Below are 14,050 nucleotides of genomic sequence, written 5' to 3'. Positions count from 1 at the left end.
TAACCACACAACTAACCACACAACTAACCACAGAATAATCACATCTTTGTTGACTTGATGCTGGTGTTTTTAAAAACCAGTAGAAAACAAACCAGCTCTGCAGAGAGGCTTCATGTTTCTGCTTCAGTTTCAGCGTCTGTTCCTCGTCTCCGACATGTTTGACCCTTTTCCAGTGGGGCTCATTAGTTGCCATAGCAACAAGGTCCTCCCTGGTTGTCAGTGAGACCCCCACCCCGTCCTCCAAACGTTGTCAGAAGGACGTCCCTGCTGTTGTGTGTCCACAGCAGTGAAACCACAACATGTAGGAGCTCAGTGCTGTGGATGACTGTCAGCTACTACCACTCCTCATTCAAACTCAGCAGCTGCTTCACGTTCTTACAGGCAGTCTGCTGCGGCGGCCATCTTGATTAGAGTTGAGCTGAAATGTTTACCAGCTGCAGTTTGATCAAAGGTTTCTTTATAAAACAGACAGGACACTGAAGTTGTGCTCAGAGGATAAGTTAGGGCTCACTCTCAGCTACTACCACTCCAGATTTCTGTTCAGTGTCTGTAAAGGTTTTTACTAGAGTTACTCAGAAGTTTATGAAGTACTTGGGAAAAAAACTAACAAAGTAAAAGTAAAAATACATGAACAGAAAATGACTGGTGAAAATYAATTTCATTGATAAGAAAACTACTAAAGTAAAAGTTTTTTTACACTCTCTAAGAAATAAACTGAATTTACTGAACCAAACTGGTTCCACTAAGTCAGGTTGAGTAAATCCAGTAATATTTGTTATTTGTTCAGTGGAACCAGCTGACTTTGTTCAGTAAATTCAACTCTTCATTTTTTACAGCAGAAACATCTTTAATGATGAGTTCAAACACTTTTAATTTGTAATAAATAACCAGCTGTTTCATTTTAAAGTAAAGAAGTAAAACTATCATTTTCAGCATTAAAATATAAATAAATAAAGTACAAGTAGCTTTTTAAAAAAAGTATTGGTAAAATTACAAATCCTCAACAAAACTAAGTACTGTAAAGAAGTAAATGTACTCAGTTAGTATAAAGCTGTAGAATTACTTCAGTGTGGAGCTGCAGTCATGTTGACTCCAACAACGTATCAGTAGATGGTTACTTTCTAAAAGCTTTGTTAAATGGAAGCAGTTCATGAGATATTTTGCTAACACAGTCCAGACAGATAAAAACACAAACAAAGACCTCAGCCTGCTGTTCACGGCTCATCAAAGGATCGTTTCTTTTTATTAAACCTGAACAAGAAAACCTGCAGATATTTTATTTATTATCTGTAACATCATGCACCAAGAGATGCTGACGTCAGAAACTCCCTCAGGAAATCAGCTCAGCTGAACTGTTTTATTTTGAATGTTACGACCCCAGGCCCTGGTCTCTTTCTCTCTCTCTGTGTGTGTGGGTGTGTTTCAGGCTCAGGTGTTTCTGGAGCTGATTGGAGATGGAAGGCAGCTGGCCATAGTCTCCGGGGGAGCTTACTTGAGGAATGCCTTCACCACCAAGGNGGAGGCTGGAAGGAGAACCCAGCTCTTCTGATGGTGTGAGACAGTGTGAAAGTGGACTCACACCCATGTGCGTGTGTGTGTGTGTGTGTGTGTGTGTGTGTCCTCTCAGCACCTGTGGGATTGAACCATCTGCAGACGAGTTCTGACAGACGAGGTTCTGGTCAGTCCTGGTCAGTCCTGGTCAGTCCTGTGAGATCTGCTCCAAGTTCTCCTGACTCCTCTTCCTGTGGCCTCCTTATCTCCTCCTCTTAAAGCCTGTTGATCCAGACGTGGTTGGTCTGTCTCCTCCTCCTGACATGTTTGTGTGAGAAAACAGGAGGAGCAGTGCCCTGGAGCAGTGGGTTAGAGGTCTTGGGTTCAACTCCAGGCCTTTCTGTAGCTAATACACAGAGGTGGGCAGCACTGATCTAACAATCAGCTCCASTAGCCCTAAAACACTAATATTTAGGTCCCCTAATTGTAAAGCACTAAAAGAAGCCAGTCAACCCATGACCGTTGTTCAACAGACATGAGTCACGTGTTGTCTGTCGGTGACTACACAGCTGTGTTTGTGTTTGTGTGTTGTTAACATGTCACCTGTGGATCAGTGACACACAACATAAACAAAATGTGACAGTTTTCACCCTCAGCTCTTAACTTTAGTGTTGATCAAAAACATTTATAGACCTCAGTTAGTGCTTCTAAATTTACCAAGTGCTAATCCACTAAWACATTTTAAAATCAYCAAAAGCCCTAAAGCACTAATCAGGACTTTAGTTCTCCTGTTAGTGCTTTAGGGGAAGTAAACCACAGATAATTTACAAGATGGCCTCGTGCACGCTGCACASAACAACATGTTGTTSTGTGCACGCTGCACASAACAACAACAACATGTCGTCACAGCTGGTTCTCACACTCACAACCTGAATCAGTTCATTTTACCAGGAATGTGTGAGGAAACCTGTTGTGTTAAACTGTTCTTTTACACAAAGATGAAACTCATCAGGTTTAGTTGTGTTAACTTCAAAACTTTAACACCATCTTTGATGGACACTCAGACCAGGCTGTACACAAAATCATCAATGTAATCACACAAACACACAAATAAACACACAAATAATCACAGAATAAACACACAAATAACCACACAACTAACCACACAACTAACCACACAACTAACCACAGAATAATCACATCTTTGTTGACTTGATGCTGGTGTTTTTAAAAACCAGTAGAAAACAAACCAGCTCTGCAGAGAGGCTTCATGTTTCTGCTTCAGTTTCAGCGTCTGTTCCTCGTCTCCGACATGTTTGACCCTTTTCCAGTGGGGCTCATTAGTTGCCATAGCAACAAGGTCCTCCCTGGTTGTCAGTGAGACCCCCACCCCGTCCTCCAAACGTTGTCAGAAGGACGTCCCTGCTGTTGTGTGTCCACAGCAGTGAAACCACAACATGTAGGAGCTCAGTGCTGTGGATGACTGTCAGCTACTACCACTCCTCATTCAAACTCAGCAGCTGCTTCACGTTCTTACAGGCAGTCTGCTGCGGCGGCCATCTTGATTAGAGTTGAGCTGAAATGTTTACCAGCTGCAGTTTGATCAAAGGTTTCTTTATAAAACAGACAGGACACTGAAGTTGTGCTCAGAGGATAAGTTAGGGCTCACTCTCAGCTACTACCACTCCAGATTTCTGTTCAGTGTCTGTAAAGGTTTTTACTAGAGTTACTCAGAAGTTTATGAAGTACTTGGGAAAAAAACTAACAAAGTAAAAGTAAAAATACATGAACAGAAAATGACTGGTGAAAATNGCATTTGAGTCTGAAGAGCAGGATTATTAGGCCAGCCTTTGCTGTTTTGTTTGATTTTATTGTTCATTTTATTACTGTACTTTGTTCATTGTTTTTATTTTATGCACCTGTACAGCACTTTGGTTTTTATTGTGCTTTATAAATAAATGATGATGATGACGATCATTTGCATTATCTGTCTTTTCAGTTTGTCATCAGTTGTCCTTTTGTGGACATGTCCAGGAAGTTTGTCTTCACTTCTGTAATCCTTCTGAATAATCGGAGCAGCTTTAGTTATAAGAATATCAAACTGCTTGGAGACAGTAGTATTTACTGTTAACATGATGTCAATAACTGAGACACTGTCCTTAACTGAGACACTGAGTCCTCAGCTGTCTGTGCTCCATGTTCAGTGTGTTACAAACCATGATACCAAACAGGCCTGTGACTACCTGTCAGCCTTTAAACAGACAGTCTGATTACAGACTGAAGGGACCAGAGATGCTGATTACTGGACACACCTAGGTTTAACATGTCCCTGTGGACAGATTAGTTTTGGGGTACCATTATTTTTATCAAGGCCAATTTTTTTTATGCTGTAAAACCTAAATTTAAAAGCAGTAACTAATCTTTTTAAGCAAAACACAAAAGAGACAAAACAATTTAAATTAAAAAGTGCACAAGCATTGCTATACTTTTTGTATAGCTCACACATAGAAAAGTCGTGGAAGAAGTACATACTTATTAAATCCCATCCCTTTATCATTAGTTATCAATTCTTTTGAGTTCTATTGAGTCTAAAACTGCCAATGATGTTGATCTGTTTGATCTTAACCCACACTGACACTCAGTATAGAGCATATGTTTGTCTATAATTTTTTCTTATTGGCTGTTACACAATTTTTTGAAGTATTTTTGAAAACTGAGGTAATAAGGATAGGCTTGTAGTTTTTTTTATTTTTTTTATTTTTGCCAGATTTATAAAGAGGTTTGTCTTTGGCTGTTTTCATTCTGCCAGGAAACGTACCGGTTTGCAATGGCAGATTACAGATTAGGTAAGCTTTTTAACCAGTGTCATCAATATTATCACAAACCAAATATTCTTTACTTTAACATTTCTGAATGACTTCAGTTTTATTTTTCACAGCTGTGAGCTGCTGTTGATGTATTCATACTGGATTTATTTACCTGGTGGACCTCAATGTATGGAGAATCTGAGGAATTGTTTAAAGGATGTTAAAGATGGATGAGCTAAACTTTTTTGTCTAAAAAAATACTACTACTGATCCTACTGATAGGATTCAACAGGGTTGTCAGCTCCTTGGACTCAGACTGTCAAAGTTCAGATGCTCTTTGTGGTTCCTAAGACTCGATTGAGGGGGGACAGAGCCTTCTTAGCTGTAGCTCCTAAACTCGGGAACAGTTTCCTGCTTTCTATGAGGTCTGCCAGATCTCATAATGGATTTTAATCTATTTTAAAAACGTATCTTTTTGGTATGGCTTTTAACGCCAAGGAGCACATGCAGTAGGCCAATCTCTTTTCTTTTTGTTTTGTTCTTATTTTGTGTGTGTGTTATCACTTATATGATTTTATCCTACTGTATTTTTACTTTGCAGTGCAACACTGGTTGCCTTGTAAAGTGCTATATAAATAAAGTTTTGGCTGACTGATGTAATTGATGTGGTAAAATTGTCTCCTGTAAATATAATGATTGTTTTTGTTACTGTCTCACCTGAAGGCCCGGGACCTTTTCCTGGTCTCCTGGACCTGTGGGGTATAGGAGGACAGTTGGTGGAGTACCGAGCAGCTCTGTTGGCTTCTCATGGAATCGCCTCCATGACCATTGATTACATGACCTGTAAATTTACCATGGAAACTGGGAAACATGTGGGCAACGACTACTTTGAGGTAAATCTGATGGAACTGGTATTCTGATCAACATATTTCTTGTCTCTCTCTATCCAGTTCATGTCTGTTCAATTCTGCTCAGGTGTGTGTGTCTCCATGTCAGTGTGTCCCTGACTGAGTGTGATTGTGGGTGGTTCATCAGCACAATGGCTTCAGCCAGGGGGAAAAAAAAGCCATTGCGGTTTTATTGTCCGGTAGTCTGACTTTTTTTTGATCATGTTAGACCGCTCTGTCCAGCTCAAGCTATATGCACTCATCTCCTTCACCTCTCTCAAGGAAGAGTTTGCTGGAAGGGTTTGCAAGTTCTGTCTTGGCTCAGCCAATGCACGGGTAGAAGTTTGCTGACGTCCAAATTGTAAGTGCGCAATATTCATTGTCATCCGCCTAATCACCTCAAAGGTAGTTTTGGAAGCGTGGTTGGAACCAGAAATGGAGATACATTTGGCCAAGGCTGAAAGGAGGAGAACAGCGTACAGGCACGCCCGTGAAGAGGGGAATTTAGTAGGGTGTCGACAACCAGGAGCCAACCCAGGGGCGAGATTACTCCTCCCTGTGGACAGCCCCTTCTGAGGTTAATGGCTATCCAACAGTCCCCCAGAGTGGAAGATGCTTTCCTTGTGCAAAGCATGAAAATTAGTCCAGCTCGTTGTCTTATCAAAACCTTTGTTGACAAATGCTATCTTTATAGCTTCTACAGGTACATTGTCAAATGCCCCCTGTATGTTCAAGAAGCAGCCAAGCACAGTGCCAGACTGCGTTCTATTCGCAAAACATCACACAAGGTTGTTTCTGTAGAAAGACCTGCCTGATATGCATGTTGTTTAGGACTTAAATGAGATATCATTTAAATTCCATATCTTAACATGTAAATCTATCATCCTCTCAATTTCTTTCAGCAGAAAAGAGGTTAAGCTGACAGGCCTGAAAGATTTTGCTTCTCTAAATGTTGTCCTAGAGTGCTTTCACGTAGGCCTGTCGTGATAGTCAATAAATCAATTAATTGCACGATAACTTTTTTTGAGGTCAGTAAAAAAAAAGGGGCCGATAAGTTTCATTTTCCTGCTTGTTTGTTTACTTCGTGTCTCTCCCTCTCTGTGCTCCGCTGCACAGGATGAGCTCCTGTGATGAGCTCCTGCAGCTGACCCCTCCCCTCCTGTTTTCTTAGTGTGGGAGGAGTCAACTCCCGCTTTAGCATGAGAGCTCGTTGCTAAATAAACGTTTCAAAGCAGAACGGGGCTGCAGCAAGTGTCGGGGCACTAGAGCCTGGATTTTGCTGCGGAGGGAGGGAGAGACAGAGAGAGAGAGAGAGAGAGAGAGAGAGAGAGAGAGAGAGAGAGAGAGAGGAGGGGTGGGGGGGCTGAAACTCCCTCAGACCCGCAACAAACTCGTCAAGACTTTACCTGTAGCTCCCAAAAATAACAGGAAACTTAAACGCAAGATCTGTGTTTTAACTAAACACCCAAAAAAAAAAAAAAAAGCCTGTAGCTGTCCCAGAAACTCCTGAGGAAAACTCTGAACTGTCTGATTTCCTCCCCGCAGCGCTCTGACTGTCCCCTCCTCACACACACAGACACGTTTGTTCTTCTATCCTTATGGGGACTTTGCATTGACTTTCATTCATTTACCAGTATTTTCTATTACCATTTGACCCTAAACCTAGCCTACACTTTACATGGGATGTGAACTGGGCTTATGTCCCCATAAGAAACAGTGGGTCCTCACCAGGCTGTGTAGTTTGTTTCATCTCTAAAGAGATGCTGCTCTTTAATATTGTTTATTTACTGTCTTAGTTGTGTGTGGTGTTTAATTTACATTTTGTTGTTCTTTGTTTTATTTTATTTTTATTCAAGTGCATTTTTTGTTAGAGACTGAGAGTCCACTTTGTTAAACATTCTTTTAAAAATTAAAGTTTATTGATTTATTACACTTACATATTATGCTTTTATAATTATTAGTTGTAAAACGGTCACCAGGCAATATTATCGTTTATCGCAATAAATTTTGAGACAATTAATCGCCCAGCAAAATTTGTTATCGTGACAGGCCTACTTTCACGTGGGATAAACGTTGCATGAGTGTGTGCCTCCTAGTAAGATACTTTCAAAAACTAATTACAGAAAAGTCAAGGCCACGCTTATGCAGCACCAACTGCACTGGTTTGGACTTGTGATCCTGTTTCTGTTTCTTGGCAGCAGCGTTGCTTTGAAGGCACTAAGAAGCTGGAGGAGAACAGGACAGCTGGAACAAAGTGAAAAAAAAAACAATTGAAACACAGATTCCCCTAATGCCAGTACCATCGCCACTACAACAACTCACATACAGTTAGGTCCATATCTATTTAGACAGAGACAACATTTTCCTAATTTTGGTTCTGGACATTATTGCAATGAATTTTGAACAAACCATTTCAAATATAATTGAAGTTCAGACTCTCAGGCTTAATTCAGTGGGTTGAACACAGTTTGCGTAGAAATGTGCGAAACTAAAGCATCTTTTAAACACAATCCCTTCATTTCAGTTGCACAAAAGAAATTAGACAGATTAAATAATTGTAAATAAAATGTTCATTTCTCATACTTGATTAAAAAGCTTTTGTTGGCAATGACGGCCTGAAGTCTTGAACTCATGGACATCACAAGCTGCTGTGAGTAATAAGCTCCTGGGTTGAGGAGTTTGTCTCTGAATACCTCAGAATTCATCTGGCTGCTTCTGTCCTGTTGTCACATCATCAGTAAACACTAGTGACCCAGTGCCATGGGCAGACATGTGTGTTCAAGCCATCAAACTGCGTCTGCCATGTTTTACAGATGATGTGGAGCTTTGGATCATGAGCTGCACCACGCCTTCACCATACTGTTTTCTTTCCTTTCCATCATTCTGGTAGAGGTTAGTCTTGGTTTCACCTGTCCAAAGAATGTTCTTCCAGAACAGTGATGGCTCTTTAAAAAAAAATTTTGAGCAAAGTCCAGTCTGGCCTTTTTATTCTTGATGCTTATGAGTGTCTTGCACCGTGCAGTGAACCCTCTGTATTTACTTTCATACAGTCTTCTCTTTATGGTAGATTTGGATATTGATACATCCAGTGGCGGCTGGTGGATTTTTCTCCAGGGGGTGCTACATCTCCAAAATAGGCATATCTCAAAAATTATTCACAAAGTTGTTTAACGGCAGTGTATTTATTAAATAAATGAAAATAATAAAACAGAATTACAATGTCCTGTAGTGTTTTATTTTATATTACGTATATTAATTTTGCTCTTCTGTTACTGAGAAGCAAATACCTTCATCACCTCCATGGTGATGTTGTGTACCTGAGGAAAGTCTAGATTGTCTTCAGTGTTGAAGCTCCTCTCGGATTCAGCTGTGGTCAGAGGAGATGTGATGAGAATCTTCAGCAGAGACACAGTCTCTGAAGGTGCCCTGCAGATTGTTCTCCATGAAGAGCAGCTGGTACAGAGCCACATCACCACTGCAGCTCCTGGACTAGATCAGACTTCTTGGTCCTGTTCAGCACTGGGTGAGCCTCCATGGTCTTCAGAACTGCTTCAGAGAACTGTCCTGCAGGAACCTGTCTGCAGCAGTGTAGCTCTGATCAGATGTTTTGTGAATGGCTCACCTAAAAAAATAAATGCACATATTTAATTCAAAATGAAGATGGCTTCAAGTGAGCTTTCTAATATTTAAAATATAGAAAACAATTGATGTTATTTAATAGCAGCAATTTGTTGCACCTCTATTACAGTATGTTTTTTTTTTGTTTTAAGATGTATTAATTCAATTATAAAACAAAATAAACTCTATACACAGCAGAAGAAAAAAGATAAATAAATGAAAGGCAGCAGAAAGAAGAAAATATCTTCTAATATCTGTCAAAACATAATTTACATCATAAAATATACTATTTTAAGTTGTGTTCACCAGTGATATAATATACTATGATTAACAAGCATTACAAAAGTATTTTAGCTTATCTCTTACCCATTTTAAACCATGCTGAATCAGATCACGCTTGAAAAACAAGGCAGAAACGGAGCATTAGCCTCGCTACTAGCAGTTAGCTTAGCCTTGTTTATAATCCAGTCTTGTAAAATGATGGGAGTGTAAACTCTTCCCTCTGTCTTTTGTCTGCTGCTCTTCATGTCCATCTGATCATGTCCAGGTTCTTTTGGTTTAACCTTCTCCTGGGTTCTCATCAAAAAGGTTGCTATGAGAGCTGAGTTGTTAGCTTCTCCATAAGCTTACTAAGTTTGCTTCTTCCTGGCTGCCGTTCCGTACTGAACATGGCTGACATCGACTCGTCATCACAGGTGGACCCACCCACTGCTGGTGTGCTTTCAGAGGTCAGCCTGTGTTCGCAGGTCTGCTGCGAACCCAGGCAATCCTATACTTTTGCATTGAGGACTTACTGCGCATGTCCAAAATCTTCAAATGAGTTGTCTATGGGAAGCTGTAGCACGAACCAGCGCCCCCTATTGACCAGCCACCACTGGATACATCCTGGAGAGTGTTGTTCACTTGGTTGGCTGTTATGAAGGGGGTTTCTCTTCACCATAGAGATTTTGTATTGTATTATTCTTATCTGCCATCATCCACCACTGTTGTCTTTTGTGGGCTTCCAGGTCTTTTTGCATTGATGAGTTCACCAGTGCTTTCTTTCTTTCTCTCTGAGGATGTACCAAACTGTAGATTTTGCTAATCCTTAAGGATGGAGAGCTCCTTTGACTGCATGTTTTTTTCTTGGGAAAATCTTCCAAATGCAAGCACCACACCTGAAATCGAACTCCGGGCCTTTTATCTGCTTCATTAAGAAAGACATAATGAAGGAATTGTCCCCACCTGCCCATGAAATAGCCTTTGAGTCAAAGAGTTAAAGAGCTGAATACTTTCTCCAATTGTAATGTGGATACCGTCAAATAAAGGCTGAAAGTTTGAAATTTATGTTCATAATATAACTATAACTTGAATATGTTTCAGTAAACAGGTAACAAACAAAATTTGTGTCAGTGTCCAAATAGAGAAAGGCCTAACTATATGCCCCATCTTCAATAAAATTTTTGGCTCAGGAATTGGCCTTTTTAGCCATCAAATAAGTTGCAGCTGAAGGATATTTGTTGACATAATCACTGGACTATAACAGAAAACTAAGAGTGTCTGTGAGTGAGTAAAAATACAAAAACTTGGTCTGAGAATCATCTTTCCTGACACTGATTCACCTGCTGTAATGTAATCAGTGACTGAAGAAGCTGTCTGAACTTTATTGGTCCAGCCTAAACATACTTAATATTACTTAATATTCTATTTTGAGTGAATTTCTACCTTAAAACATAATTTGAAAATTTGAAATTTTCTCTACTTCCTTAAACGAGTAGATAATCTCAACGATGTTCTGTTAGTGTGACTGCATTACAAGCATTTGTTAAACAAGTTGGACTGGATCAGTTTTTGATCACATTTGATTCACATGCAGATATTTAAAAAGATGAACTGGTGTGTTAAAACTAGAATAAGACACAAAGTTGTTTTGAGGTCACTGAAGCTCTTGGAGTTAAGAAACACTTCCTCTTGGATAGATATGTGTGTAATATTTATCAAATAAATGACTTTCAGAGTTGTTCAAGGTAAGAAAAATTATTATATGATGATCACACTGTGTTGTTTTTAATTGTTTTAAATGTTGTAAATCATACTGTACTGTCTTGTCTTGAAAATGACTCCTTGAGTCCTTGATCTGTGACACAGATGAGACACCAGAACAGAAACCAGTCGTAGCTGTAACATGTTCTCCTCCTGTAGACGGCCTACAGAGTCCTGTCCCAGCATCCTCAGGTCCTCAGCAGCAGAATCGCCATGTTGGGTCTGTCAATGGGCACCAGTATCACCCTGAGAATGGCCGTCGATTCCAAAGTTATAAAGGTTAAATGAATCTCTCTTGGCTGAACATTTGAGTGGCATTTGTTTCATGACTTTGAATGTTTGTCCCAGCTCAGGTGTGCTGTTTGTATCAGTGGAAGTCATGTTCAACCACCAGATGGCTCTTTAGGAGGAATAATCAGCTACTTCGTCAAGTAAGTTTATTTGCTCTCCAGGGCTTTTATTTCTGTTCAAACTGTAACACTAGTTCATAAAAATATCAACCAAAGATAATGCCTGGTTCCAAACGAGATAATGCTATTTGTCAGAACAAGAGAGGAATCTATTTTTCAAAAGATTATAAAATGTCACTTTTTTCATTCAACAAGAAACGGTGGGAAGGTCAGAAATGAGAACAATGCGATCATCTCGCGTGATCTTCTACTGCCCATCCCCTCTGACCCCACATACAAAGTGGAGGTGAGTCACATCAACTGTTTCTCTCAGGGTTAGCTTGAATTGTCTGATTTTGTAACTTTTTAATATCGATATCAGGACATTTGCATGGCATCTTTGGTCTCCCTCACAGAAAAAAAAAAACAAAACAAGAAAAAAAAACAATACATGTACGCCACATACAGAAAAATCTGTTTTACATGTTATATTAACATGGAAATGTTTGTCAGTCCATGTAGTCACGTGTAAAGTGCTGCAGATGTTGTGAGTGGTGAACATGTGCTGTGTGTGACTGCAGCGTTGCAGTAATACATGTCATTGTATGCATGTACAACCCAGGGGCGGGGCCACAATGGTGGCCAGGGGGGCAAGTGCTAACCCTGGGACTTAATTGGCCACCCCTGGTGCCACCCCCAAATGACAAGTGAGGGTGAGGACCACACTTGGCAGTTAAAGATGACATAAAACAAAGTAAATATCTGTTATGCAGCTGTATTATCTAGTGTAGAGGGAACCTACTGTATCTATAATATTGACCTGGGAAATAAAACAGACTCAAATAATATTAGTTCATTTATAAAATCTTTGTATAATTTAAATCTTTATCCATTGATATTGAAACCTTCAAGAATCACAACTCATAGTGCTACAACAACGGATAACATTTTTACAAATATAACTAATGGAGAGGTGATAGGTGGTATTTTACAACAGATTTAAGTGATTATTTACCAATTTTCACAATTTATAGAAATGATCAATGCAATACAAATGTTGATATAAAGAAATAAATAAACACATAAAAAAGCTTTAAATGATAAATTAAAAGATGAATTTAAAAAACAAAAATGGAAAGATGTGTATGTTGATGATGTAAACAGAGCATATGAGGTGTTTATGAATATTTTAGTAATTGTGGGCAAAAAAGTATACAAGGAGAAACATTGTTGACAAACCGTGGATGACAAAAAGGCTTAAGAAATGCTTGAAAAAAATTACCTGTTATCATGCTTCTTGAAATTGAGAACAAAAGAATCAGAAGACAAATACAAGAAGTATAAAAACAAGCTGGAATGGATTATAAGAAAACATAAGTAGGAATATTACAGTGATTTATTAGACAAAAGTAAAAGCGATATGGAAACAACATGGCAAATAATGAATAGTGTTCTGAAAAATAAAGAAAAATCATGTGTTCCACACTTTGTCAAGGATGATAACGAAATCTATGATCAGAATGATATTGTAAATTGATTTAAGCATTATTTTGTGAATTTTGGCCCAAGTCTTGGAGAAAAAAAATACCAAAAGTAGATAATGTGAGTCATAAAGTTATGGATTGTACCAACAGTATTTTTCTTAATGGAACTGAAAAGGAGAAACGTAAAATATCTTGCTGACAAAAGATCAAAAAACTGGGTGGACATGGATATGATGTTTGTGAAGGAAATAATAGGTAATGTTATTGAACCGTTTACATATACAGTGATGTGAAAAAGTGTTTGCCCCCTCCTCATTTGCTGTTTTTTTGCATGTTTGTCACACTTAAGTGTTTCGGAACATCAAACCAATTTAAACAATATTCAAGGACAACACAAGTAAACACAAAATGCAATTTGTAAATGAAGGTGTTTATTATTAAAGGAGAAAAAAAATCCAAACCATCATGACCCTGTGTGAAAAAGTGATTGCCCCCTTATTAAAATATACTATAACTGTGGTTTTTAACACCCGAGTTCAATTTCTCTAGCCACACCCAGGCCTGATTATTGCCACACCTGTTTTCAACCAAGACATCACTTAAATAGGAGCTGCCTGACACTGAAGTCCACCAAAAGATCCTTAAAAGCTATACATCATGCCGAGATCCAAAGAAATTCAGGAACAATTGAGAAAGCCAGTAATTAAGATCTATCAGTCTGGAAAGGGTTATAAAGCCATTTCCAAAGATTTGGGAATCCAGCGAACCACTGTGAGAGCTATTATCCACAAATGGCGAAGACATGGAACAGTGGTGAACCTTCCCAGGAGTGGCCGGCCGCCCAAAATTACCCCAAGAGCGCAGCGACGACTCATCCAAGAGGTCACAAAAGACCCCAGAACAACGTCCAAAGAACCGCAGGCCTCACTTGCCTCAGTTAAGGTCAGCGTTCATGCCTCCACCATCAGAAAAAGACTGGGCAAAAATGGCCTGCATGGCAGAGTTCCAAGAAGAAAACCACTGCTGAGCAAAAAGAARATTAAAGCTCGTCTCAATTTTTTTCCAAAACGCATCTTGATGATCCCCAAGACTTTTGGGAAAACATTCTGTTGACCGATGAGACAAAAGTGGAACTCTTTGGAAGGTGTGTGTCCCATTACATCTGGCGTAAAAAGAACACTGCATTTCAGAAAAAGAACATTATACCAAKAGTAAAATATGGTGGTGGTAGTGTGATGGTCTCGGGCTGTTTTGCTGCGTCAGGACCTGGAAGACTTGCTGTGATAAATGGAACTATGAATTCTGCTATCTTCCAAAAGATCCTGAAGGAGAATGTCCGACCATCTGTTCGT

The 14,050-nt window shown here is 39.4% G+C and overlaps 1 protein-coding gene across 1 annotated transcript in view; it reads left to right on the top strand.

Moving 5' to 3' along the window:
* Positions 1-5,021: 5,021 nt before the first annotated feature.
* LOC106537315 (acyl-coenzyme A thioesterase 4) overlaps positions 5,022-14,050 on the top strand; it is a gene marked incomplete at its 5' end in the record, with an annotated part of 12,633 nt that continues 3,604 nt past the window's right edge. Inside the window, 4 exon segments of the mRNA XM_014034700.1 lie at positions 5,022-5,191; positions 10,985-11,104; positions 11,174-11,256; positions 11,431-11,521. Of these exon segments, the coding sequence (XP_013890154.1) occupies positions 5,022-5,191; positions 10,985-11,104; positions 11,174-11,256; positions 11,431-11,521 (464 nt within the window).

Source organism: Austrofundulus limnaeus, unplaced genomic scaffold (genome assembly GCF_001266775.1).
Source record: "Austrofundulus limnaeus strain Quisiro unplaced genomic scaffold, Austrofundulus_limnaeus-1.0 Scaffold2243, whole genome shotgun sequence".
NCBI classification, from domain to species: domain Eukaryota; kingdom Metazoa; phylum Chordata; class Actinopteri; order Cyprinodontiformes; family Rivulidae; genus Austrofundulus; species Austrofundulus limnaeus.
Note: the sequence above shows the minus strand (reverse complement) of the source record. Positions and strands in the feature narration are given on the sequence as shown.